The sequence below is a fragment of the Uloborus diversus genome, chromosome 3 (genome assembly GCF_026930045.1).
Source record: "Uloborus diversus isolate 005 chromosome 3, Udiv.v.3.1, whole genome shotgun sequence".
NCBI classification, from domain to species: domain Eukaryota; kingdom Metazoa; phylum Arthropoda; class Arachnida; order Araneae; family Uloboridae; genus Uloborus; species Uloborus diversus.
The window spans coordinates 89,074,697-89,101,110 of record NC_072733.1 but is presented as its reverse complement, the minus strand read 5'-3'; the positions used below and the strand labels follow the sequence as shown (position 1 = coordinate 89,101,110).

Below are 26,414 nucleotides of genomic sequence, written 5' to 3'. Positions count from 1 at the left end.
AACCTGTCGTAGCGCAGTCTGGAAGCGGTTAGCGAGGTCACATACGTCACAAAGCCTGTGTTGGCCAATCCGGTCGTGTTTCATGTTTTGATCGTAACGCACGTGACTTTCCCCCCCCCATTACGAAAGTTATGCTTTGATTGGAGCGTCGTTTGCTGCTGAACAACTACCGCGGTGTAACCACGAGCGTTCGGAAACACAGCTGTTCTACCAGGTTTTCTAGAGAAATTCCAAATACGTCATAAACTCACCGGTCTAACCACGCGGTTTAACCGGTGGATCGTTTCCGAACTCAGCCTTGATGTACATATGAATCACACAATGATTACACATGAATGATGATCACATTACGATTAGTTGGTGTAGTAAAATTTGAAATTTATGGAGATTCACAAAATTCCGTTGAAATGATGTTTTTCCTCCAAATGAAAGAAGGAGGATGAAATGGAAATGTTTGCGCGGCTCGTTTGAATTTCTTTTCTCGATATTCGTACTGAACATCGAAAATTTTATTGTCACAATATGCGTTCTTAACATTTTCTTTTCTTTTTTTTTTTTTTTGACTTCAGACGAGAAATATTCGGTTACTATTTCACCTGCATTTTTGATAGAGTTTGCACATCAGTAATTTTTAGATAAGCACTTTTATCGTATTTGCAAGGTATCGTTGTTATCTCTTAATGTGATTGAATTGAAAACAATAGGTGTATAAATGTTTCCTTAAGGTTTTTATTTTTTCGCCTGCTTTTGTTCGTAAGTAATATTTTTCTCAATGATTGAAGTTTTAAGCTACTTGATCTCTATGACATTATAAACTAAATATTTTGTTCTGAATATTTCTTATCATGTACACCAAATCACGATCTAATTCTTACTAGCAGCTCTTTTCCTCATAAAATATTTACTCTATGTTTGTGTGAATATTTTGGTACAAATACTGTCATGATGATTGCCCAACCAAAACATTACTTAAAAGTTTAAAGTAGAAAGTTTTAGATCATCTGTTAGTTGCTTCCACTTATTTCTAAACCTGCAGAAACATCGTGTAGGGCAAAAATTCCCCAAGGATGCTACAATCAAATCTCAGTCAAAATATTGTTTCAACTATAGATAGTAAATGTCATGTCTGCGAAAGTAGGATGGAAAAACTTGATGTTGCTCAACCAATGTTTGGATAATAGCGATAACTATGTAGAAAAAATAAGCATGTGTTGGTAACTTGTTGAGTATGCAGCCAGGCCAGTCATTTCAAAATTTTCTGTTGTGTGTGGGGGGGGGGAGGGGGAGGAGCAAAGGACATCTGTTCAATTAATTTTTAGGGAAAAAACAACAAAATATGGACGAAAATGCCTAATTTCAAAATGTTTGTAAAATCCAAGGGGTCAGTTGCCCTTCTATACTTTGATTGTCCAAATGAAGAACCTACAGCCTGGTACCTTTATCTTCTAAAACATCTTGATATTTTAAGAAATTTAATTACTTACAAATTTATCAAAAGGTGGCTTGTATAGGGGGAAGGGGCAACTGCCCCCTCACTTTCAAGTCTAGGGACCTTGCGCTCTTACTTTTCAGAGTTACTTCCACTTTTCAGTGGAAGGAAGAAGTCCACACTGGCCATCCGTTCAGATTTTAGATTTCAATTTCCAAATTTTTAGAGGTCCTTTAATGAGTGATGTCAATAATATAGTCCAGTTATAAAAAAAAATCAGTTTCAGGGCAATGCCCCCTAACCCTTAACACCCTAAACTTCTTTTGACCCCCCTCCCTGTTTTTGGTGCACCAGCTGCCTATGATTTACTGCTATATTCCCAGACATAGATTCAGGTCCGTGACCAAAAATTCATAAAGGGAGGGTTTTAAAGTTATTACTCCTTGCCCACATTGTCAAGAAACTAATGGGTCATTGATTTCCGTTTGATCGTCGCAATCAGGAGCTATGGCACAGCCACAGGATGGGTTTTGTGGTAAAAACCCCTCCCAGGGCTGAAACAAATTCATTTCCCCTGCACAAATTAAGGGGGAAAAAACAGTATTTGAACTTTTCCTAGCCGGGTGCGTTTCAACTAAATATCTTACCGTTTTTAATGATCGGGAAGTAGTCATGCATTACTTTCCAATTCTTAAATATACAAGTCATGTTTCATGATGAGCAGTTTAAAGAGCTGAAATGATCCCAACAAAGCGCTAGAGGGTCTTGGTCCTTTAGCATCATAGGCGGCTTGTTTGGGGGGGGAGGGCGGTCAAAGAGGGCAACTGCCCCCTACATTTCCAAATGTAAAGGGGCCTTGCCCCCCTCACTTTTCAGTGTTAAAAATTAATGATGGATTGAAAAATTATTTTTTATAGGCTTTATTGATTTATTTTACGAAAGTAAAAAGCTAAAGATCCTAAAGGAATTAACTTTGCTTATCTTATTTCATCAGAGTGGAACTTTACAAAGGAGGGAGAGTCTATGGTGGCCATCTGTGCCGATTTTTGATGCTTGATTCCACAGCGTTTTAGAAGTTCTGAAATCATTAATATTAAAAGCCATTCAGTAATATAGCTCAATTTTCCAAAAAAAAAAAAAGTCTCAGGGGTCATGCCCCCTAACCCCTACACTACACTTCTTTTGACACCCCCCCCTTTTTTCATGCACCAGCTGCCTATGCTTAGCACTTCTATTGCTGCACAAATCTTTATTGCAAAACCAAGTGAGAGGAAGCCTTCCCAATTCTGATCTAAAGATCAAACTGTTATTAGCTAGCGTTTGACAATCGTAAAGACATTGATGTATTTGAGGAAGACTTTTCAATGTACTCGCAAAAAAAAAAAAAAAAAAAAAGAAATGAATATAAGTTTAAAATAAAGCTAATGAAAAATATACTGAGCTGTTTCTCTCTTTCTTAGTTTTAAAGTCATAATGATATTAATGCAAATTATAAAATATTTTAAAGCAAGTTATTTAAATGAATAATTACTCATCCACAGAAACTCTTTGCTTAGGAAAAATTGAATATTTTCACATTATAAATGAATGGGAAAGAAAGCAATAATTTTGGATTTTGAAAACCCTCGCCAAAAATTGTTTCTGACTGCATCACTGATAAGGGATGCAACAGAGGTAAGGGTTTCAACCCTGGTTTTAAACCATGTTACCAAGGGCGCCCATATAGGGGGGTAAGTGGGGGCTCAAGGCCCACCTTAGAACTTTCTTGCTTTTAGTACTTTTTTATTTGCAAAATGAAAAAAAAAAAAACATTTTTTCTCCACAAATTTAGGAATAAGTTATTAAAAATGTTAAATTTTAATAACTCTAATCTGTGCTTAAATTAGTTTAAATATGGAAAATATCCTGCTAATCCATGGGGAAATATGCGCCTCCCCCCTTTAAATTTTTGTATATGGGCGGCCATGTTACCAATACTACCATGATATTTTTTTACATGTATAACTACTGTTATGACCCCCCACCCACCTAGTGGCCAGTATCAGATCCAAGGGGTGGGGGTGCTAAGAGGGGCTATAGTCCCCTTCAATTTTCAGAGACTTTTAATACTGCAAAATTTCAGAGACTTTTAATACTGCAATACATTTGCGAATTTAAATGTGCATTACATTTAAATATAACTACTATATATAGTGGTATATTTATAGAAAAGAGGGGGAGCTAGGAGACTGTAGCCCCTCCCATTCTCCCATTTGGTCAAAACATAAAAACAGATTAAAATGTGATCTGCAATGGAATGGAAAAGCTTGGAGGAAATAGTTTCGTTCTGCAATTTTTTTTTTTTTTTTTAAATCTGAAAGTTATAACTTTAAAACTAAACCATTCACATATATTTAACTAAGTCCTCAGGTTAAGAGAGCTATAGCCAACCCCCCCCCCCCCCCATGAGGTCAGAAAAACAAAACCAAAATTTCAAAGATTTCAAATACTTCAATACTTTTCCAAATTTAAATCTGCATTATATTTAAGTAAATATATACACTGTGGCATATTAACGGTGAGTTGAGGGGGGGGGGGGGGGCTAAAGGAACTGTAGCTCCTTCTCCCATTCGGTCAAAACGTACAACAGATTACAATGGGATTTGCAATGGCATGGGAAGACTTGGAGGAAATAGCTTCATCCTGATGATATCAGTTTCAAATTCAAAGCTATATATTTTATTTCATTCTCAGGTTAACGAGCCTATAGCCCCCCCCCCCCCCTCCTCCTTCCAATGAAGTCAGAACTTGCACTGGATAAAACCGAATTTAAGGAGATTTTAAACACTGCAATACTTTTACAAAGAGAGCCTAAAACTGCTTTTAGGCCTCTAATGTCATCAAAAATTACTTGCATTTTTAGTACACTATTTTCAAATATTTCTGGAGAAAATTTTCTACGTTTTTTTTTTTTTTTTCCAATTTACATAATATTCACCCCCTTTTTTGTACAAACATAGAATGAAATTTATTTTGGAGTTTTAATTTCAAACTACTTCAGGCGTGAAACTGCTCCTATATGTACATTTACCGTCGCCTAAGTGAGCTTATGTTTTTAGTACGGAGAAGGGATCCCGAATCTCCTTAACCTAACAATACCATAAAAAAAGCATTAAGATTGCGTTTCTAGCTTTAATGTAGAAATTTTGTAGTGACAGAACTCAAACACTATGGCTAAAAAAGATTCCTTTTTAGGACTTCAAGCTTGAAGCATATCCTTTGGAGACAACTCATTTCATCAAAATGTAAATTAAAATTGTGTTTTTAGAACTTCAATATCAATCAGAAGACAGCCCGGAACCCCAAGGCGTCTTCTAGCATCGTCCATGAGGGCCTGAAATGCCATTTTTAAAGACTTCGATTTCAAAAAAATCTGGAGAAGATCTTCGAACACTCACTCTTTTCCTAATATTACTATAAAAATATAGAATAAATTGTGTGTTTGAAACTTCATTTTCTAAATTTAGCCGAAGAAGATACCTAAATTCTTCTCTACACGCTTAACATCTTTAAACAGAACCAAAAATTGCTCTTCTAAGATTTCAACTTTTATAAACTTCCGGAGGGGTAGACTCAAGAACCTCCTCCCTAGTATCAAACACAGATGGCTTTAAATTTCGTTTTAGAAAAATTCCTCAGGAGAATCCCTGAATCTTTTTTCTTCACATGCAACCTAAAAATGACTTTTGGAAAGAGATTTCGGGAGGGAAAGAGGCCGATATAGTCAAGAGGAGGCAGGGGGTATTCTTTCCTCTATGCTTACCAAACCTAAACCTTAAGTCACATCTTTAGGACCTCACTTTTGAAAAAATTCCGGAATAAAGACCTGACATCACTTTCGTGACATTAGGAGATTAAGGCGTACAGTTGAGTTTTTTTCGATCTTTAGGGTCAATAAACTTCCAGAGACAGCCCGTGAACTTTTTCTATTTCCCCAGATGAAACGCCACCAAGGACAAGCCTTTTGAAGACTTAGTTGTTAAAAATATTTTCATAGAGAGCCTCCAAAAATTTCCATTTTCTAAACTTAACCAATCATCGACTAAAATTGTGTCTTTCCAGACTTTACTGACGAAACTTTTCCAGAGGGTCTCCCAACCCTCTTAATTTCCTAAACGTCACCAGTTATAGCCTAAATTGGACTGTTCAATGTCAAAAGACTTCCGGAGGAGAGCCACCTAGTACCGGAAGTTGTGTAAAACTCCTTCTTAAAAGACTCCAATTTTGAAAATTTTCAAAGTAAATCACCAAAGAATTCCTCTCCTAGCTTCTCCAAAGGTAGCTTGATTTTCCCGAGTGCTAGAGGGAAAAACTTTGAGAGAGAGCAGCGAAATCTTTAGGGCCCTTCCCTAGGCAAGCAGTTTTCAATGTTAATAAGTCTTCATGCTAATTTTTTTCAATTTTCTTCATTCAATTTCTTAGGTCGTTGGGCCCCTTAAGGACGCCCCTCCTAACATCGGTGGGGTCTGCGGGTACGTAAATCTGGGCCTGCCCTGGACCTTCACAGATAGCATAAAATTGCGTTTTTAACCTTTTATTTGTACAAATTTCTGGAAAAGAGCATTCAATTCCCTATATCGCTAAAGCAAGCTTGAAATTCACTGTAGTAAGGGAAAATATTCGGGAAGGAACCTCAACCCCATCTCACCTAACTTTACCGCCAAAACGTTTTGAAAATTTCATTTCTGGCATCAATTTTTAAATTTCTGCGGGGAGAGTCCTGACCCCTTCACAACATCTGCTTCTTTTTACTACCTTTCTCTAGCAATGGCTGGGGTATAATGTTTATACTCTAGCTTTTATCTTCGTTTTTTCGATAGGGAGCCATACCATGTTTGCAGACCTCTTTCTGTTCATGCGAATGTGTTTTTATCTACCAGTGTGATAATCTACTCAGCTTTATAAGAGGTTTTTGCCTGAGCATGGTTTTAGCTACTTCAGACTTATGAGCATAAATTTAGAACGCAGCTGCAATCTCCGGATGCTGCAACTGACATTTTCAGTGTTTGCTTACAATTCCGTCTTAGCTCTGGTCATGGGGCCGTAATTTGTAGCTGTATATCCACTTATTTCCCGAGGGACTCCCATCTGGTATGTCACGTCAGTGACAGGAACAGGGGACCCTCGGGGGTAATGTATATCCAAATGATGTGCATATAGTGTTTTCTGACCTTTGAAATGTTCACGAAATTATTTATATTCTTCAGTATACTATATAAGTTTATTTCAAGTAAAAAACCGTATTTAAAGTCCTGAATTTAAATTTTGCGGGAGAGGGACCCCTTGTAGAGAAAATTTCATATTGTTTAAACAAGGGTGGATGTCCCTCTAAGAGCGATGCCCCCCCCCCCCCAACTGAGATTGACAGTATCCACAAAAACGACGAAAAAGACCCTCTAAAACGGTGACGCTCCACTTGGACTGAGGTTAGCCCCTCCCCCTCCTTGCTCAAGTTCTAGATCCACCACTTCTAGTGGCCACAGCCAGAGTTTTCAAAATACAATTTCAGTCAGTAAAATGGGGAATGTAATAAATTGTAGCAATGCTTCAAATTTTCATTTTGCTCTGTATTGATTTTTCTCAAATGATAGAGGTTTAACCCTTAAAACCTTTCCCCTTGGACAGTGCTTTACATAAATTCATTTTTGTAATGGGAACTCTCGTAAAGCATGTGTAAGGGGAGGTGGGGGCACGTTGATCCACTTTTTTGCTTATCATTTTTCATCTTACCAAAAAAATTTAATGAGCAGTTCAATTTTCTACAATAAGTTTTACTAACCACTTCTCAACACCACAGATTTTTCTGGAAGTGTTGAATTGATAAATTTTTTTATATTAATATTTTAACAGAACTTCGTAAGTCCGCCTGGTGAGGCACATTGGATCGCATAACTCAAACAATATTTGTTGTAATTTTAATAATAAATACTATCAAACTTTGTAACTACCTCTTTTTTGTGTGTAGGGTGAAAAATATGGAGTTTAAAGATCAATATACCATATTAAATTGATGTTAATAGATAAATCTTCTTCATTTAAAAACAGCAATAAGTATTCACCATTAGTACACAAGTATTTTTTAAAATTCAAACAAAAAATCAATTATTGAACATTCATGAGACAATTAATGCAGGTTAAAGTTAATTAAAGATGCGTTAAATGATATCTGGGAATGTAAGTGCTACTTCTTGAGCTTTGGAAGTAGCACTTTTATTGGACTGGGTTTTGGAAGGTTACTTTTATGCAAAGTTACATCAATATTTGAGGAGAAAAGATCTTTTTTCTTCTTCATTGCATTGCATCTTCTTATACTAATACCATATATTTCAAAGAAAAAGTACAATAAAATTAACAGCTTTAAGTTAGCACGTCTTTGTGTTCTAAAATCAAAATTGGATAATCTTAAGTAAAACTATATTTTTTTATTGCTTTAATCAATTATTTGTTTTATTTTGTTTCTATGTAGTAATGCTTGTTTAGTAAAAAAAAAAAAAAAATGTTTAATACAGGAACTTTGTTCACTCTTACAAAACAATTGTCTGCAAAAATTTAAAAGTATATTTGAAAATATAAATAGTAAAAAAGTGCAGAGAGATATGAAATAAATCTTTTGGTAAAATTAATTTAGTATAATTTTTGTTAAATAATTATAAAATATATCTTTGCTTTTTTTACCCTAGGTTTAGGTTAATATTATTTCAAAACATGTGTAACATGAAATGAAATGAATATATAATATAGAAACAGTGAGAATATTGTTATAATTATTGAGATTTAAGAGAAAAAAAAGTTTTAAAATTATGTGGGGTAGATTGGTTTGGTCCAACATGCCCCACAAAGAGTAGACCAACCTACCTCACCTTCTTAATCTGAAAAAGTGCTGTCATACTTTTTTTCTTTTTGACAAAAAATGAAAACATTGCCAATTAGTATGAACTAAATAAACTAACTTTAAGAAAGGAGTTCAATTTTTTTCCCCGCAATCTTGATGAAAACCATTAAAAAAATTAAGTTAGTTTCCAGAAAATTACTCAGGACTACTGAAATAACACTTTCTGGAATAAAAATTGTTCAATATACCATGTGATTTCATTATCAGATTTGTAGGACCATATGTTCTATTTGTTAGTCATAAAATAAAATAAAAAATATCAATAGTATTAAAATAATTGAGACCGGTCCAACGTGCCCCACCTCCTCCTACCTCTTCTAATGAAAGTGGAGGAAACATGATTAATTCTTAATAATTAAGCTCATTTAATGTAATACATGTATGTGCTGTAAAATAATTATTTTTAAAAATTATTTGACTTTAAGATAATACTTTTTCACTACATAATTTTTCAGATAATGGCTTTTATGATTCCCCCTCCTTCATCATTACTCTTACCTCTTCATATTCCTCAAAAACTTCTTTTGGGCCCTGGACCATCAAACTGTTCGGAAAATATATTGAAAGCATCTTCTTTCCAGATGCTTGGTCATTTAGATGAAGATTTTCTGAATGTAGGTACAATAATTTATATTAAATTATGCATTATTATCTATCTATTGCTTGATGAAGGTTTCCTTGGATTTTAGATGATGCTAAGACCTGTTGATTTGAGTCCTGATTGACTTTAAGCCAAATTTCTCACCTTAGCCAAAATTGACATTTAAAGAGATTAAAACCATAAATGTCTTCTAGTAACTAAAAATTAATATATTACCTATGTAATTTATGTACTTCTGACCTTCAGAAATTTAAAATTAGAATCTAAACATATTTCAATGGACATTAAAAATATATCAAACTGTTTTGTTGTTGCATCAATCCCTATTGTGAGTCGAAACAATTTTTTTTTCTTTCTTCAGAACCACTGACTAACTATGCTAACTTTTCAAAAACTGATTTCTTATCGTTACGAAGTTTGAACCAAATTAATTGTAATGAGCATTTTTGCAATCATCTGCTTCAACCTGTGTATTAGATGTTGAATAAAAGTTGAACAAAATGAGCATGTGATCAGGCCCGTGAAACTAGCAAGACACAAGCTATTATACAGCTTGAGGAGTTTGAGTTTTCCAGGGAGGAGATTCTATTTCATTTGAAAAAAATTAAAGCAGCTAAAGCTCTGGGACCAGATCATATTTATCCAAAAATTTTAGTTGAATGTGCAAAGGAATTATTGGATAATATTTTAAATATTTTCAATGCTTCTTATAACTTAGGGACAGTGCCAGAGGACTGAAAACTGGCTAACATAACATCCCTCTTCAAGAAAAGGTCTAAAGGTAATGCAGGGAATTATAGACCTGTAAGTTTGACTTCAGTAAGCAGTGGCGCAGCCATGGGAGGGGTTTTGGGGTTAAAACCCCTCCCAGAACACAAGCACATTCATTTCCTCCGTTAAAATCAAGGGAATAAAAGCAGAGAGTGTTTGAGCTTTTCCAAGCAGAATAGGTTTCAACAAAATATCTTACTACTTTTAATGATCGGGAAGCAGTCGAAAATTACTTTTCAATTCTTAAATATAAATGTTATATTTCATGATGAGCACTCCACATTCCCACCGGTATAAGATAGCTAAAATGGTGTTAATAAAGCTCTACAGGGTATCGTGGTCCCTCAGCAGTTCCATCATTGCACAAATCCTTTTTAGGGAAATTTAGAGAGAGGAAGCCTACAAAGAGAGAGAGTCTACTGCACCAGATTTTCTGATGCTCTTTACCAATTCTCATCTAAAGATCGAAACAGTTATTAGCTAGCATTTGACACTCATCAAGACATGAATGTATTTGAGGAAGAGGTTTTAAATGATCTGGAAGAAAAAAAAATGAATGCAAGATTTAAGTAAAAATAATGATAAATATTCTGTGCTTTTTCCCACTTCATTTTATAGTGATATCAATATGAATTATTAATTGTTTTTAAGCAAGTACTTAGAATGAATAATTACTTATATATAGAAACTCTTTGATATTGAATAATTACGCATTGTAAATGAATGGGAAAGAAAGCAACAGTTTTCGATTTTGAAAACCTCTCCCAGAAAAATTTTCTAACTGCGCCACTGGTTGTAAGATTTTTGAAACTTTGATCAAGATTAGGATTGTGAGTTTCTTAGAGACTAATTGTCTGTTGACTAGTTTGCGTATGGTTTCAGGAAAGGTTAATCCTGTGCTACTAATTTATTACATTTCTATGACAAGGTTACATTGGCTTTAGAAAACAAGTGGATGTTGTTTATATTGATTTTCAAAAAGCTTTTGATGAGGTACCGCATGTTGTTCTTCTCTGCAAACTAGGTGCTATAGGAATAGGAAGAAAAACTTTAGTTTGGGTTAGGAATTGGCTGATTGGAAGGAAACAAAGAGTTGTTGTGAGGGGAAATCATTCTAAATGGAGTGATATTTTAAGCCGGATTCCTCAGGAATCAGTTTTAGGGCCTCTGTTGCTTATTATTTTTATGAATGACATCAATGAAGATATTTTTGGAAACATCAATTGTTTTGCTGATGATGTAAAAGTTATGGGGATTGTAAAAAATGAAGAACAAGTAAAATAGCTTCAAGAGAATTTAGATCATATTACTAAGTGGGCGGATAGGTGGGGTATGGCAGTTAATAAAGGGAAATGTCAAGCGCTACACTTAGGTCATGGAAATAAGTGTACAAGTTATCATTTACAGGGTTCAGTCATTAGTTAGGCAGAAAATGTTATTGATCTGGGTATCTTAATAAATGAGGATTTCAAGTTTAGTCAACAGTGCAGCATTGCAAGTAACAAAGCCAACAGAATGCTTGGGTTTATCGATAGATCTATTTCAAACAAATCTATGTAGGTTCTCCTGCCTTTATATAGGAGTATGCTGTTCAGTTTTGGTTGCCTTATCTGTGGAAAGATATTTTTGTATTGGAAAGGGTTCAAAGAAAGGTAACTAGATTAGTAAGGGAACTTTCAGATTTAGATTATGATACCAGACGTAATACGCTTAATGTGTATAGCCTGAAACAAAAGAGAGTCAGAGAGGACATGATTCAGGTGTTTATCAAAATGAAAGATGGTAGTGGATTAAATTTTATCACGGAAAGCAGGAGGAGGGGTCATTGTTTTAAGCTATTCAAATATCAGGCTAACCTAGAAATTAGGAAAAATTACCACTTTAGTAGGGTCGTGGGCCCTTGGAACAGCTTAACAGAAGAGGCGGTAATGAGCAAAGGGGTGGATAACTTTAAGAAGGCCATTGATCATTATTGGGGACTAATAAACTGACTAGGACCAGCCTAGCGGAGCCCAGAAGCCTGTTGCTAACAGTCACATTTGTATTTCTGATTTGGAATTTTTCTTATGGGGGGGGAGTACAATGGATGCATGCTCAATGCATTTTTTATCAAAAAACAACAAAAACCGGGACCACTTATGTGTAATAATATTAATTTTTCATTTCTGGGAGGGAGAGTAATTAACCTCCCTCGACCCCCCCCCCCCCAAATGATGCGCCTGCATGTGGTGTTCAAGAAAACAAATTTTATAAAAAATATGGAAAAAGAGGCCATACTTTTCTGCAGAGTTGGATTAGTGGTGACTTAGTTAAGTGCTGGTTGCAATGAGATGTAAATATTAAAAGTATCTACTACATAATATTTAAATGTAATAATATTATTACATATATGTAATATATGGGTGAATAGTGTAAATATAATGAGTAAACATGAGTAGTGTAAATATAAAATATTGAGCTTGGAGTGGCAGTAGCTTTTTTTTTTATTAATGGGATTGGGATTTTGATTTTGTGCAATATGAATTACAACCTTTTTGTTCGAAAAAAGAAAAACCTCAAGCTTCAGAGCCTTCCAACTCTATGTCCTTACTTTTTGGTTCCCTGGGGCCATGCCCCAGGAGCTCACACCTTAATCTGGCCCTGTCTTTTTGAAAATTTTAAATGTTCTCAACCCATTGATATATACAAGGTCGTGTACAGTGGGAAGGGAAACAGGAACACCTTTGGCCCAAGCCCAAAGGGGGGCCAAGATTTTTTAAAAGAGGGTTAAATATATGCAGGGACATAGGGGTAAACAATATGGAGGAGGGCTAGTAAAAGTCATTTGTGACAAGCCCTAAAATGTCTGTGCATGCCCCAGAATATATATAATATATAATCTCAAAGCAGCTTTCCTTTGTCTTTAGCGTTTTAAAATTTTGTTTATTCCTCCCTGCTGTTATTTTTGCTTTTTTAATTGTTTATTACTGTTATTGTTTGTATATTGCTTTGCATATTTTTAGTTAAATGTTTTTTTTCTGTGTTTTTTGTTTTATGTTATAATATATTATCCTTTCCATTTTTTTAATGCTTTAAGATAATGGAAGAAGTGAAAAATGGAATCAAATATGCTTTTCAAACAAATAATCCCATGACTTTTGCGGTCAGTGGAACAGGACATTGTGCAATGGAAGCAGCCCTTTGTAACATTTTGGAGCAGAGAGACGTCCTTCTTGTTGCATCATCAAGTATTTGGGGAGACAGAGCTGTTGAAATTGGAAGACGAATAGGTAAAAACAAATATTCACAATTTTCTGTTATATTTTTGTCTCATTTGCATAAACTTGTTAAATGTTAGTCTATTTTGAAGAGGCATGAGATTCTTCCTTAGATCCGCAATTTTTCTCTTTTTTGTCATTTTCCTCTTTTTTTGTTATTTCTGTAATGTTTTCCTGAAATTCGTTTTTTTCTATGGTAATGTGTAAAATTGTTATTTTTTTCCCTTGGCGAGGCTACTGTTGAAAGAAGGTTTTCAATGTATTTATTTGGGGCAAAGCAAAATGTTCACTAATGATCCCTTCAAAGTTGTTCACTTTTTGTCTTTTTTTTCTGTGTTTATCTTGTGTTATCGGTACTTTAAATTTCACTATTAAACTACTATTTTTGATCATAAGATTTAATCTTATTGTAAAAAATATCAGGAAAGACTTTTAAATTTTTTTTCTCTCTTCCTGTTCTTATTTACTGTATCAATTGCATTGAAATGTGCAATCTCTTTGTATTCTTGGCAGGATTTCAAATTTTTGCCTTCAGAGCGTTCAGCAATTGTCTTAAAAGTGTAGATAAACGTTTTTGAATATTTTCTTTTAATCTAGATTTTGAAAAAATTCACGTTTGCAGAAGAAAAATACAAGTTCTTTACAGTAAAAGAACCAATGTAACTTTAATACCTTTCAAGTCAAAGTAAAATGTGTCAAAATATGGTTTTTAAAGTTTATCAAAATTTAGAACATTTGTGTAGTTTTGGTGTATTAAAAAATATTCAGAAGTAGAAAATTTGCACAACAGTTTGCGAAATTTTAATCCTTAAATCATGGTACCAAAATGAAACACATCCCTTTTTTCTTTTGCCAAACTACAATAGTGAAAAGATGCAGCTGCCTGTTTTGGTGGTTGACTCCCGCTTTTCAGCGAATCCCTGCTTTTTCGTTCTTTTCTTTTTTCACTCCCATTTTTTTATTAACTTTCCCTTTGAAAAAATTAATGTTTTGATATTTGAGTAAAATTTTTGATGATTAATTTTACCACTTTTTGATTGTTCATAGGTGTATTTGATTATAAAATGCCCCCCCCCCTCCAACCCACCACATATTGCACCAGAGATCCCTTCAGTTTTTCACCGTAAATTCAGCGACGAGTTTGGTAGACTCAAACAGTTTAGAATTATTTTTAAACTTCCACATATCTTTCTGTTTGCCATTGCTTTTTGAGCTTCCATTTCTAGAATAAAGACAGGAATGACCTTGTAATGCAATGGAAAGCAATTTTTAGTGAATTAAATATGTATTTTGCTAAAAATTACTTTTTTTGTAGAATTTGTATCTATTTTGAAAATGAATTATTTTATTCAATGAGCTTTTAAAAAATATATCTACTATTTGAATATTTAAATTAAATTTTCTTAATTTGTTCTTCATTTTAGTAAAACTTTGTATTTCAAAAACATGTCAACATCAATCATGTGCTTTGGCGAATGTTGCATGTTGTGTTTCATCCATTTGGGTCCTCTAAATCTCCCCCCCCCCCACTCCCATTTTGAAAAATGAACTTTTTTTCCTATGTCAGTTTAAATTGACTTATTTACCAGTTAAAATTGACTTTTACAGTTACAATACAGTTTAAATTGACTTTTTTTCCTATGTCAGTTTAAATTGACTGGCGGTTTTGGCCACTAGAGGGCGCCTGTGATGCAGGGAGTGTTATTGCTGCTAATTTGATAAGTGTTTTTTTACTATAATTTTTCATTATTACTGTCTAGTTTTAGGTTTTTTTACTTCACTTTATCATGTAATTTAGTTTTATTGTGTTTTGGGGGCTCATTTTTGCTGTTATTGTATTCTTGAAGTGTTTTTGCATTTTTTGGAGCTAAGCCTAACATGTGGTGATCTCCTGGTTTTTGATCTTGTGTGCTTTATTGGGTGTAGCAACTGTTTATTTACTGCTGTTTTTAGTATTTATTCTGTGTTTTTTTTGCATTTTTATCTTTCTGTTTTGCCTTTTGGAACATATTCACTGAGTAGAAATGGGTGTTATATGCATTATGAAAGAGGTAAAGAGTGGGAAGGGGGACAGGTGGATCTCTTGTGATTTATGTCATATGTTCTGCCTGTATAAGGGGGAAAATGAGTCTGTTTTTGAGGAGGATTATATTTGCACTAAATGTGCTGAACTCTCAGACTTAAGACTTAAGATGCTAGTTTTGGAAGCCCAGTTAGCATTAGGGTGTAGGCCAGTTGTAGAGGGTATAAATGTTCCAGAGATTAAGGGGGAAGTTTCAAATGAGGATTTAGATTGGGAAACTAAGGGTGTAATTTTGGGGGACTCTATGGTAAGGGAGGTGGGTAACACAGTTGGGAGAGTAAAGCGTAAGGTGGCTAGGTGTTGTTTACCAGGGGCTCGGGTAAAAGACGTTAATATGGTTGCTGAAAAGAAGGGAGTATTGAATAAGGAGGACATGGTTACTTTGTGGGTGGGAACAAATGATGTAGGCCACAGTAAAAATGAGGAGTTTTCTAGGGAATGGGAATCCCTGTTGGATAAAGCAACCAGCTTTTCGACGAATGTCCAAGTGGTTGGTTTGCTTCCAAGGTATGGGGTGCATAGGAGCTGGCTAAATCAACGTGCAAGGTGTATGAACTTGCTACTGAAGTCAATTTGCGAAAAGCGCAGTATCAGGTTCATTGATGTATGGAGTCATTGTAAACGGGATTGGATTGCTAGGGATGGCCTGCAGCTGAGCTCTACAGGGGTCAAAATGGTTAGTGGATTAATTTTAAGGGCTTTGGAGTCAAAAAACTAAGTTGGAATGGGGAGCATGGTTCAAGCATCAGGTATCGAGAGAATGAAATTTTTTTGGGTATTGCTAGAAATGGAAATAAAGTGACGAACAAGAGTAGTAATGTTAACAATTGTAATTTAGGAAATTTCAGGGTGTTAAATGAAAGCAACTTAGGCATGCTTAAAGTTTTCTATACCAATGCTCGCAGTATTAGGAACAAGATGGATGAATTGAAAAGCATAGTTATGAATGAGAAGTTGGATGTTATTGGAATTACAGAGACATGGGCTACCGAATCTGATGTAGAGTTATTACATATTGCTGGGTATAATTTGTTCAGACAGGATAGAGTAGGTAAAAGAGGTGGTGGGGTTTTATTTTATGTTAGAGACAATTTTATTTGCAATGAATTGGTCATAAATGATAAGCCTACTGATATTGATATGGTTTGGCTGGAGTTGATGAGTAGTAAGGGCAAAAAGCTACGCTTTGGAAACATTTATAGGCCACCTAATTCAAACCAGGGACAAGATGAACAGATGTACCGTATTATTAGTGACATGTCCAGTAAGGGATCCGTTATCATAATGGGGGATTTCAATTTTCCGGGTATTGATTGGAATAATTTTTGTCCTGGTAATGGCAAAGAAGAGGAATTTTTAAAAGTAATTGGTGACTGTTTCTTAGATCAAGTTGTAACTCAGGGAACTCGAGAGGAGGCGATTTTGGATCTAGTTTTTTGTGACATAGGTAGTTTTGTTCAGGGGTTGTGTGTAGGGGCGCATATTGGAGATAGTGATCATAACAGCATTAGGTTCCGTGTTAAATTTGAAGTGTGCAAAGATGATAATTTTAGGTTTGTGCCCAATTTCAGAAACACTGATTTTGTTGCACTTAGGCAGAGCTTGAAAGAGGTTTTTTCGTCAGGATTGGAAAATAGCGACGTAGATCAGCAGTGGACGGAATTTAAGGATAAACTTGCTAAAACGGTTGGGGACTATGTTCCATTTCGGAGAAAAGGTGTTAGTACCAAAATTTGGCCCATGTGGTTCTCCAGGGAGACTAAAGAAGCTCTTAATTATAAGCAAGCCACTTTTCGTAAGTTTAAAGAAACTGGTCAGAGTGCGGAGAGGCTCCAGTATGGTAAGGCAAGGCGAAATTTTAAGTATTTGGTACGGATTCAGAAAAGGGAATTGGAGCAAAGGCTGGCAGATGACATTGATGGGAACCTAAGAGGTTTTTTGCTTACGCTAATTCTGGGAAAGCTCGAAACAGTCAAATTGGGCCTTTGGTTAATGAGTATGGAAATTTAATCCAAAACGATAGGGATATTGCAAATGTTCTAAATAACTTTTCTTCCAGTGTGTTTAACGATAACTGTATCTCAACAGTTGACACTAACAAGACACAAGCTATTATACAGCTTGAGGATTTTGTATTTTCCAGAGAGGAGGTTTTATTTCATTTGAAAAAGATTAAAGCAACTAAAGCTCCGGGACCAGATAATATTTATCCAAAAATTTTAGTTGAATGCACAGAGGAATTAGTGGATGTTATTTTGAATATTTTCAATGCTTCTTATAACTCGGGGACGGTGCCAGAGGACTGGAAGCTGGCTAACATAACGCCACTCTTCAAGAAGGGGTCTAAAGGTATTGCTGGGAATTATAGACCTGTAAGTTTGACTTCAGTGATTTGTAAGATTTTCGAAACTTTGATCAAAATTAAGATCATGAAATTCTTAGAGACTAACGGTCTGTTGACTAGTTTGCAGCATGGTTTCAGGAAAGGTAAATCCTGTACTACTAATTTATTGCATTTCTACGACAAGGTTACCTCAGCTTTAGATAACAAAAAATGTGTGGATGTTGTTTATATTGATTTTCAAAAAGCTTTTGACAAGGTACCGCATGTTGCTCTTCTCAGCAAGTTAGCTGACATTGGAATAGGAGGAAAAACTTTACTTTGGGTTAGAAATTGGCTTACTGGTAGAAAGCAAAGAGTAGTTGTGAGAGGAAATCATTCTAATTGGAGTGATGTTTTAAGTGGGGTTCCTCAGGGATCAGTTTTAGGGCCTCTTTTGTTTATTATATTTATGAATGACATCAATGAAAATATTTCGGGAAGCATGAATTGTTTTGCTGACGATGTAAAAGTTATGGGGATTGTCGAAAATGAAGAACAAGTAAAACAGCTGCAAGAGGATTTAGATCATATTACTAAGTGGGCAGATAAATGGGGTATGGCAGTTAATGTAGGGAAATGTCAAGTGCTACACTTAGGTCATGGAAATAAGCGTATGAGATATCGTTTACAGGGTTCAGTCATAAATCAGGCAGAAAATGTTATGGATCTGGGTATCTTTATAAATCAGGACTTCAAGTTTAGTCAACAGTGCAGTATTGCTAGTAACAAAGCCAACAAAATGCTTGGGTTCATCAATAGATCTATTTCAAACAAATCTAAGAAAGTTCTTCTGCCTTTATATAGGAGTTTAGTAAGACCTCATTTGGAGTATGCTGTTCAGTTTTGGTCGCCTTATCTGAAGAAAGATATTTTTGTATTGGAAAGGGTTCAAAGAAGGGTAACTAAATTAGTAAGGGGACTCTCAGATTTAGATTATGATACCAGACTTAATAGGCTTAACATGTATAGCCTGGAGCAAAGGAGAGTCAGAGGGGACATGATTCAGTTATTTAAATTTATCAAAATGAAAGATGTAAATGGATTAAATTTTTGCGGGGAAAGCAGGACAAGGGGTCATTGTTTTAAGCTATTTAAATCTCAGGCTAACTTGGAAATCAGGAAAAACTACTACTTTAGCAGGGTCGTGGGCACTTGGAATAGCTTACCGGAAGAGGCGGTAATGAGCAAAGGAGTGGATAGCTTTAAGAGGGCCATTGATCTTCATTGGGGACTAATTAATTGACTAGGACCAGCCTAGCTGGGCCCAGAGCCTGTTGCTGGTCGTCACATTTGTATTTGTATTTGTATTTGGTTTCTTATTTTAATATTATTATTTTATGACACATTATTGATTTTAACATGATTGATTTTACGGAGAAGTATAAATTTTGAACAAGTATTCTTATTTTTCATTTGTTTTGAACATACATATGCTTGCATTGGTTTCTTAGATTTTTCATAGTACAGTGCCCGCCGCTTATTAAAATCACATTCGTTCTGAGGACATTTGATTTTATAAAGCGGCTGATTTTATAAACCGACACTCATGCACTGAAAAAAAATATAAGGTTTTCAAGTATAAATACTCTAAAAAAGGAATAAATTACAATTACCGTATTTTCGGGAATAAGCGCCGCGGTGCATACAAGAAAAACAGTAAAAATAATGCCTGTGCGGCGCATATAATGAGTGCGGCGGGTACAGTGTCGTTTTTATTTTTTTCAAGTAAAAAAAAAATATCTGAGTTTTTGTCAAAAAGTTGAAAATGCTGCCAATAGATGGCGCCACATCGATTCCTTTTATTTTGCGAAATCCTTTGCCCTTCGACCTAAGGCGACGAGGTCGAAACGGGGAGGGAGAGGAGGTGAGTCAGCGATTGCACGTGTTTCACTGAGGAGAGAAACGCAGAATCACGTGGGTGAGCAAGCACCATCGGAGCGAAGGGGGGACAGTGGGTCAGGGGAGGAGCATTGTTAGGGGGGGGGTAGCCGTTCCAGTTCTCTAAAGGGGATTTACTCTTGTCACAAAAGTGGGTTGCTCGGAGTGGTCAAGCGACCTAATTGGAAACTTGTTTCTCTGTCTCCTAGCTCTAATTTTAGTCACTCACATCGTCGCTTCTTTTGCTATAGTTCGTGCGTTTCTTGCTTATCTTTTTTTCACCGAGTTACTTTGAAATGGCTCCTAAACGACTGAGAAGCTATACTGCAGCCTTCAAGTTAGAAGTAGTTTCGAAGGCAGAATCAATAGGAACAGAGGCGTAGGAACTTTGTAGAAGTAGGGAGAGCTGGGACAGTAAAAGAAGTGTCTGGAATCTGAGGGGTAGAAGCAGAGGCGCAACCAGAAAATAATTTTTTTTAAGGGGGAGACGGGGGGGGGGGTGAGGCTTTTAAACGTTTTTCCCCATAAAAAATTGACTTCGAAGCTTCCATCTCTTCTTGAATATTGTATATATACAATTGTTTATGGAGAGAATGAGGTGATTAAACTTCTGGTTTTGAAAAGGAGTCGATTAGTACTCGAAGATGAGTACGTAGAAATAGAGGTGTTTCGGGGTCTCTTCCGGAAAATTTTCAAAATTCTTGTTTTAAAATCGAACTTATAGGTGATCTTTGATAATGTTAAGGGGAGATAAGGTTTGAAAACCCTCCCTGAAAAATTTTCGAAATTAATGTCTTAAAACGCGATTATATACCATATTTGTTGCCTTTAGTGAAAATATGACTCGAAGGATTGTCCTCGATCGATTTTTCAAACGATTTACATCTCCGTCCCAATATTTCGAATTGGAAGTCCTAAAAACGTAATTGTAGACAACCTTCAATGATGGCAGGGGAAAAGGCTGTACTAGGGCTCTACTCTGGAAATTTTTCAAAATTGAAGTCCTAATAAAGGGCGTTTTTCAATGATGTAATCAGAAAAAGTTCAGAGGTTTCTTAATTTTTTCGAAATTGTAGTTGCTGAAAAACGCGACTGTGGATCATATTTGTTGGCGTTAGGGGTCCAGCAATTTTTTTGAAATTGAAGTCCCAAAAATGGAATATTACATAATCTCCCATGTTGTTGGAGGGCAAGGCATTCAAAGAACTCTCTTCCGGAAATTTTCAGGGAATTGAGCCTTGAAAACAAAATTTCAGGCGCTTTGTAATAGTTTTGGAGGAAAGGGGATGCTTCGACAGCGTAGCATTTAGAAGACTTTCTTATTTTCTGAGAACTAGAAAAAAGGGAATGGATGAAACAGGAGGGAGGAAAAACAGAACGTTGGATATGTGTTAAAATGAATTGTTCACTATATATTATATTGTTCAGATAAATTTTTAGTTTAAAGTCTTTGAGTCTTTGATAGAAACTATAAAATATTGTTGGCTTTTTTTCTGCAATAATAGATGAAAGGTAACAATTTTGGCTTAAAAATATATCTGTAAGTGATGAAAAAATCGTAATTTTGAGAAAGCAAAAAAAAAAAAAATAATAATAATAATTTGAATTTTGACATCTGGAATTCAAATTATGTTTTTCGCAATCACGAGTGTGTGTGTGTGTGTGTATGTAGGCGTGTGTGTTTGTGTCTGTGTGCAGGTATGAGTGTGTGGGTAGTTATGTGTATGAGTGTTTGTGGTAGGGGGGGGGAATGTGTATGTGTGTGTAGGAATATGTGTCTGTGTGTAGGCATGAGTGTGTGGGTAGTTGTGTGTATGAGTGTTTGTGGGTAGGGGGGAATGTGTATGTGTGTAGGCATATATGTATGAGTGTTTGTGGTGGGGGGGGAATGTGTATGTGTGTGCGTAGGAATATGTGTTTGCGTCTGTGTGTAGGCATGAGTGTGTGGGTAGTTGTGTGTATGAGTGTTTGTGGTAGGGGGAATGTGTATGTGTGTGTAGGCATGAGTGTGTGGGTAGTTGTGTGTATACAAAAACAGAAAGCTGACGTTTTCCGCCGTAAAATCAATGATAAATAAGCTCAAAACATTTTGGAACAACGTCTTACTTAAAAATAAAAATAAATTCAACATTTTGGGTTAAATTGTTGCATAATTGTAAATAGAAAAAAAAAATGAGAAATTAAATCTAAAGAACTTAGTTGGGATCAGTTAATCAGGACAGTGAAGGTGTTCTTGTTTGAGGGTGCAGGACTTGGAAGTTTGAAATTTTTCGATGAATCATGCTGTTCAGTGAAATATTTTTAAAAACAATTTTAAATTATTAGCCCAAAATTTGGCAATCGGAAACAACTCTGTTTTTTTTAATCAAGATAACGATAAGAAGCACACGTTTGCGTTTGGTGCCTCAAATATTGTCATTAAGCTTAGAAATATCTCCTCAATCGCCATATTTAAACTTAATAGAACATATTTGGAGATATCTGGTGGATATATTACGAAAATACACTATTGAAACGGAAAACGAATTAGAAACAGTAAGACTCGAAGTGTGGCTGAACACTTACTCAGAAATTGTTCAAAAAAGAATGAAAGAAAAAAAAAAAAAACAATGAAATCTATTCCCAGACGTTTAAAAGCTGTTGCTGATACTGCATGATATTCTACTAAATAATAACTTAGTAAAAAGTTAGATTATTTACTAGTTTTTTGACATTTTTTCAAAGTGTACGAAGACTTTGATGAGATCAAGTTTCTGGCACTTTTTGATTATTGATTTCTTAAAAATCAAGTTTTATTATGTTATTAACAATTTTCATGTAGTTTTGTTAAAAAATAAATCATAGATCTTATAACTAAATACCCGTTCCAAAATATTAATTTTAACGAATCGATAATGGCGTATTTCATTGAAAATCGTAAGTGTACGAATACTTTTGGGAGCCACTGTAAGTTTTTGGAAAGTTGAAATTATTTGAACAAGTTCAACATTATTTGAACAAGTACAAACAATCTTAGTAACCTTTTTTCAGTCATGTCTGGAACACCTTCCATGTTATTCATATTTAAATGCCAAACTGGCTCATTATTATCTCTTTTTGTGATCATTGGACTCATGGCGAATCCAGGGGGGCTATGAGGCTGCAGCCACCCCCATACCAGAAATAAATTCTTTCACCCTCTGTCTATGCATCTTAATGTTAAAAAATATATATATAATATCCTACATCCATTCTATCTTTATCAATTAATTTGTTTTCACTCTTCTTAAGGTTGATACACAAATTTGCGATAGTGACAGATACAGGAGTGTTAGTTTTCCGAAATTTCCCTTCAAATTTCTGAACTTTTTCCCTACCTGTTCTAAATATTTATACATTTACTCACTGAAAGAAGGAAAGGAGAAAAAAGTGTAGGTATAATAGCTACTTGTTTTTCTTTCTTTCTCTCTCTTTAATTTTCGTGTTTAATATCAATTCTTAAAATTTTGTCTTCTTTCTCGCTGTTTTTCACTATTTGTTTAACATCTTTCAGCTTTTCTTTCTTCTATTTCATTTACATCACCTTGTCAGCGTAATTGTTTTGCATCCTTAACAAGAATTGAAAATTTTGCCTTCAAATTGCATAACAAATATGTCTAAACAAATGAAAAAACTTTGGATATACATTTAAAATTTAGAATTTTAACACTGAATACTAAATTTCAGATAATTTCAAATTTAACTCAGAAAGATTCATTAGCCATTAACACCCCTAGATAGCAGATAATGATACAGAACACTTTCGTTTACATCGATAAACTTTGGTAATGACAAGGAGACCTCAGCAAGAATTTTAACTACCTCAGCCGCCCCCAGAATAAAATTCTGGATTCGCCACCGCATTGGACAAATGAACCGCGTGCAAAACCAATAAAAATATGAACTGAACTGCAATGCCGCTCTCGAAAGCCGAAACACGAGCTCAAGGTGGGAGCAAATCCATATTGGTACTGGTACTGATTTTCGCTGGCCGCGGGGGTAGAGCCCACTTTTCCGCATTTCTGGAATCAAGAGATATTTTAACAGTAAAAAAAAAGGGTGAAGGTGAATTCAAGTGCACTGACCACTCCGTCTGCCCCCTGCTTTTGTTGCTTATTGGGTGGAAATTCCGAAATTCCCAGAAAAGGCAGATCACATTTTTGAAATCGGGTTTGAGGAAATCAATGTACGGCAATAAGCTGCAATGCTAGAATTTTCCGGGGGAGCTGAGCCGGTTTGAAATATTCCAGTGGGAGCTCAAGCTCCCCTAGCTCCCCCGGTTCCGACGCCTATGAATAGGAAATCGTCCTGCGGCCAGAGAATTTGGAATCGATGAGAGATGCGTTCGCCGTTGGAGGACATAAAAGTCCACTATCGAAGCAATGCCGAAGGCAAAACGTGCTAGACGGGGACGAGCAGCTCACTGGCCGGAGTTGGAGCGAGACCTCAAAAAGTGGATCTTGGAGCAGCGTTCAAAAGGACTCTTCGTTACAACTGTTCGGGTCCGAATTCAGGCCCGGAACATCGCTGCGAACATGAGCATCGCCAATTTCAAAGGCAATGCGAATTGGTGCTTCCGCTTCATGAAGAGAAACAAATTGTCTGTCAGGTTCCGGACAACTGTGGGGCAAAGCCTTCCGGCCGATTGGGAGGAAAAGAAGCAGAAGTTTCTGGCCTACGTCGAAAGGCTGAAGATTGAAAAGAACTTCCTGCCATCACAACTTGTGAACATGGATGAAGTCCCCTTGACATTCGACAGCCCGCCGACAAGAACAGTAACTTCTGCTGGGGAAAGGAGCGTCCCCATTACGACCACAGGAAACGAAAAGACTTCGTTTACCTGTGTTTTAGCATGTACGGCCAGCGGGGAGAAGTTAAAACCTATGCTTATCTTTAAGCGAAATATGCTCCCCAAGGACACCTTCCCATCGACCCTCATTATACACTGCAACGAGAAGGGCTGGATGAATGAGCCTCTGATGTTAGACTTGATAACTTACGATGTTTAAACGAAAAGCCGAAACGCTAAATTTCGTAAGTCAGTCAACAATGTTACATGCTTATACAAGCAGAGATAATATCACACAGTGGAAGGTGCAGAATCAAATGTTAATGTGAAGAAATGAACATTGGAAACTTGTTTAAAATCTTACCAAAAATTTATTGGTCCGTAGAAACTAAAATAAATAAACTAACAAAATAAGTTTATAAGAATAAACCCTGGCCATAAGTGGAGGCGGAGATCGCAACTCCCCAACACCTATCGGACCTAACTCACAAGAGGCTGACGAACACAAAAGAGAGAGAGAGAACCATTGGAATCGTTCACTATTTATACTTGCCTCATTTGCATATGATTGGGCATCAAAGGATGCCAACCTAAAACTGAAACTTTACACGTTCCGAAAGAGTTGAGAAGTTAATTTAATTTGAATAATGTAAATTTTATATTACATTACATTAGGAATGAGAACGCGGATAAATATCGTTTACCGATGTCTATCATATCCCCCCTTCTCATTCAGTAATGTTATTAAACTTTGAATTTTTATACAATTTTAATAGATTCAAGTATAACCCAAAAAAATCCACAAAGGGCCAGGCTTAATCTTTTACAAAAATTTAACAATTCAACAATAAACAAATATGGATATATATCCATCATAATACATCATCCATCAGCAGCTGCAGCTCAATGCATCACCGCTTATTTGATTGAAGTCCTTTCTCAAAAAGGTCCTTCTTGCCTATAGATGATTCAAAGTCCAAGGAACTAGTAGTAAGTCCAAGATTAACATTTCCACTTCAAACTATCTTGTCAAACTGTAATTGACAAAAATACTCGAAACTGTATCTTTGAAAAAGATGGGCACAATGATTTGACAAAAAAAAATTTTTTTTCACAATGACAAAATCATTTAAAATGCTAAGTTTCTAAAGATAAACTCTTGTCATTGAATCAAATTCCTCCATCTCAAAGATTAAACGAACGAGAAATTTGAAAAAGAATTTCAGTTGTTACAAAAATATTTATACTTTAATACCCCATTATATTTATTATACTAAACAATTTAATACTATAATAATTAACGAAATATTTGTTCACAAAAACGATTCAGTTCAAAACGGGTCTGCTGCTTCGTAAAAATATCGGCCTTGTTGGATTTACTACCTACATGTTTTACGGTAAAAATGTCCCGTTGAATCAAATCACGAACAAAAAATAATTTTACATCAACATGTTTTGTATAGTGATTTTCAATCGGAGATTTAACAAAGTCAATGGCCGATTGATTATCAACGTACATTACAGATTTAATTTTACTTTTTCTAACAATTCCCCAGCGTAAACATTCGTTTAATACACGGTCAAACCACATAAGCTCTTTAGACACTTCACAAAGGGCCACAAATTCACTTTCCATCGTGGAAAGGCTAATACAACGTTCCTTGAAGGTTCGCCTTTCAATCGGCACATTATCCAACAAAATTAACTGCCCCCCCCCCCCCCCCCCCCCCGAGTGAAGTTCGATCATCTCGATTAGCTGCATAATCGGCGTCAGAAAAAGCTATTAATTGGGTTCTATTACAATTTAATATAAGTTTTAAATCTTTTGTTTGAAAAACATAACCCAGAAGTTTTAAAAGACCGTTCCAATGAATGACACCAGGATTGCTTTGAAATTGACTGAAGATATTGACCGCATAACAAATGTCCGGTCTCGTTCTGCTCGCAATGAAAGAAAGACAACCCAACAAATTACAATAAGGAATCTTTGACATTTCAAATTTTTCATTTTCTGTATTAGGACAATTCGATTTCGAAAAAACAGTACCTTTACAAATGGGCAATGATGAAACCGGAAAATTAAAATGTTTGAACTTTTCAAAAACTTCAATGATATATTTCGTTTGAAACAAATTCAAACCATTTTCAGTTCTTTCAAATTCAACACCTAACAGTTTTTTCGTTTTTCCGAGAACTTTTAAGTCAAAATTTTTCCTAAGTAAATTTAAAACATGATTTAAATTCTTATCTTTCCATGCGAGCAAAACAATATCG

General features: G+C 35.5%; 1 protein-coding gene across 1 annotated transcript in view; it reads left to right on the top strand.

Annotated features, from left to right (window-relative positions):
• Nucleotides 1–343: 343 nt before the first annotated feature.
• The window catches only part of LOC129218051 (alanine--glyoxylate aminotransferase-like), a 99,754-nt gene continuing 73,683 nt past the window's right edge, over nucleotides 344–26,414 (top strand). The window contains exons 1-3 of the mRNA XM_054852235.1: nucleotides 344–753; nucleotides 8,816–8,974; nucleotides 12,809–13,001. Coding sequence (XP_054708210.1) covers nucleotides 8,819–8,974; nucleotides 12,809–13,001 — 349 coding nt within the window. The 5' untranslated portion in view covers nucleotides 344–753; nucleotides 8,816–8,818. The remainder of the gene's footprint in view (nucleotides 754–8,815; nucleotides 8,975–12,808; nucleotides 13,002–26,414) is intronic.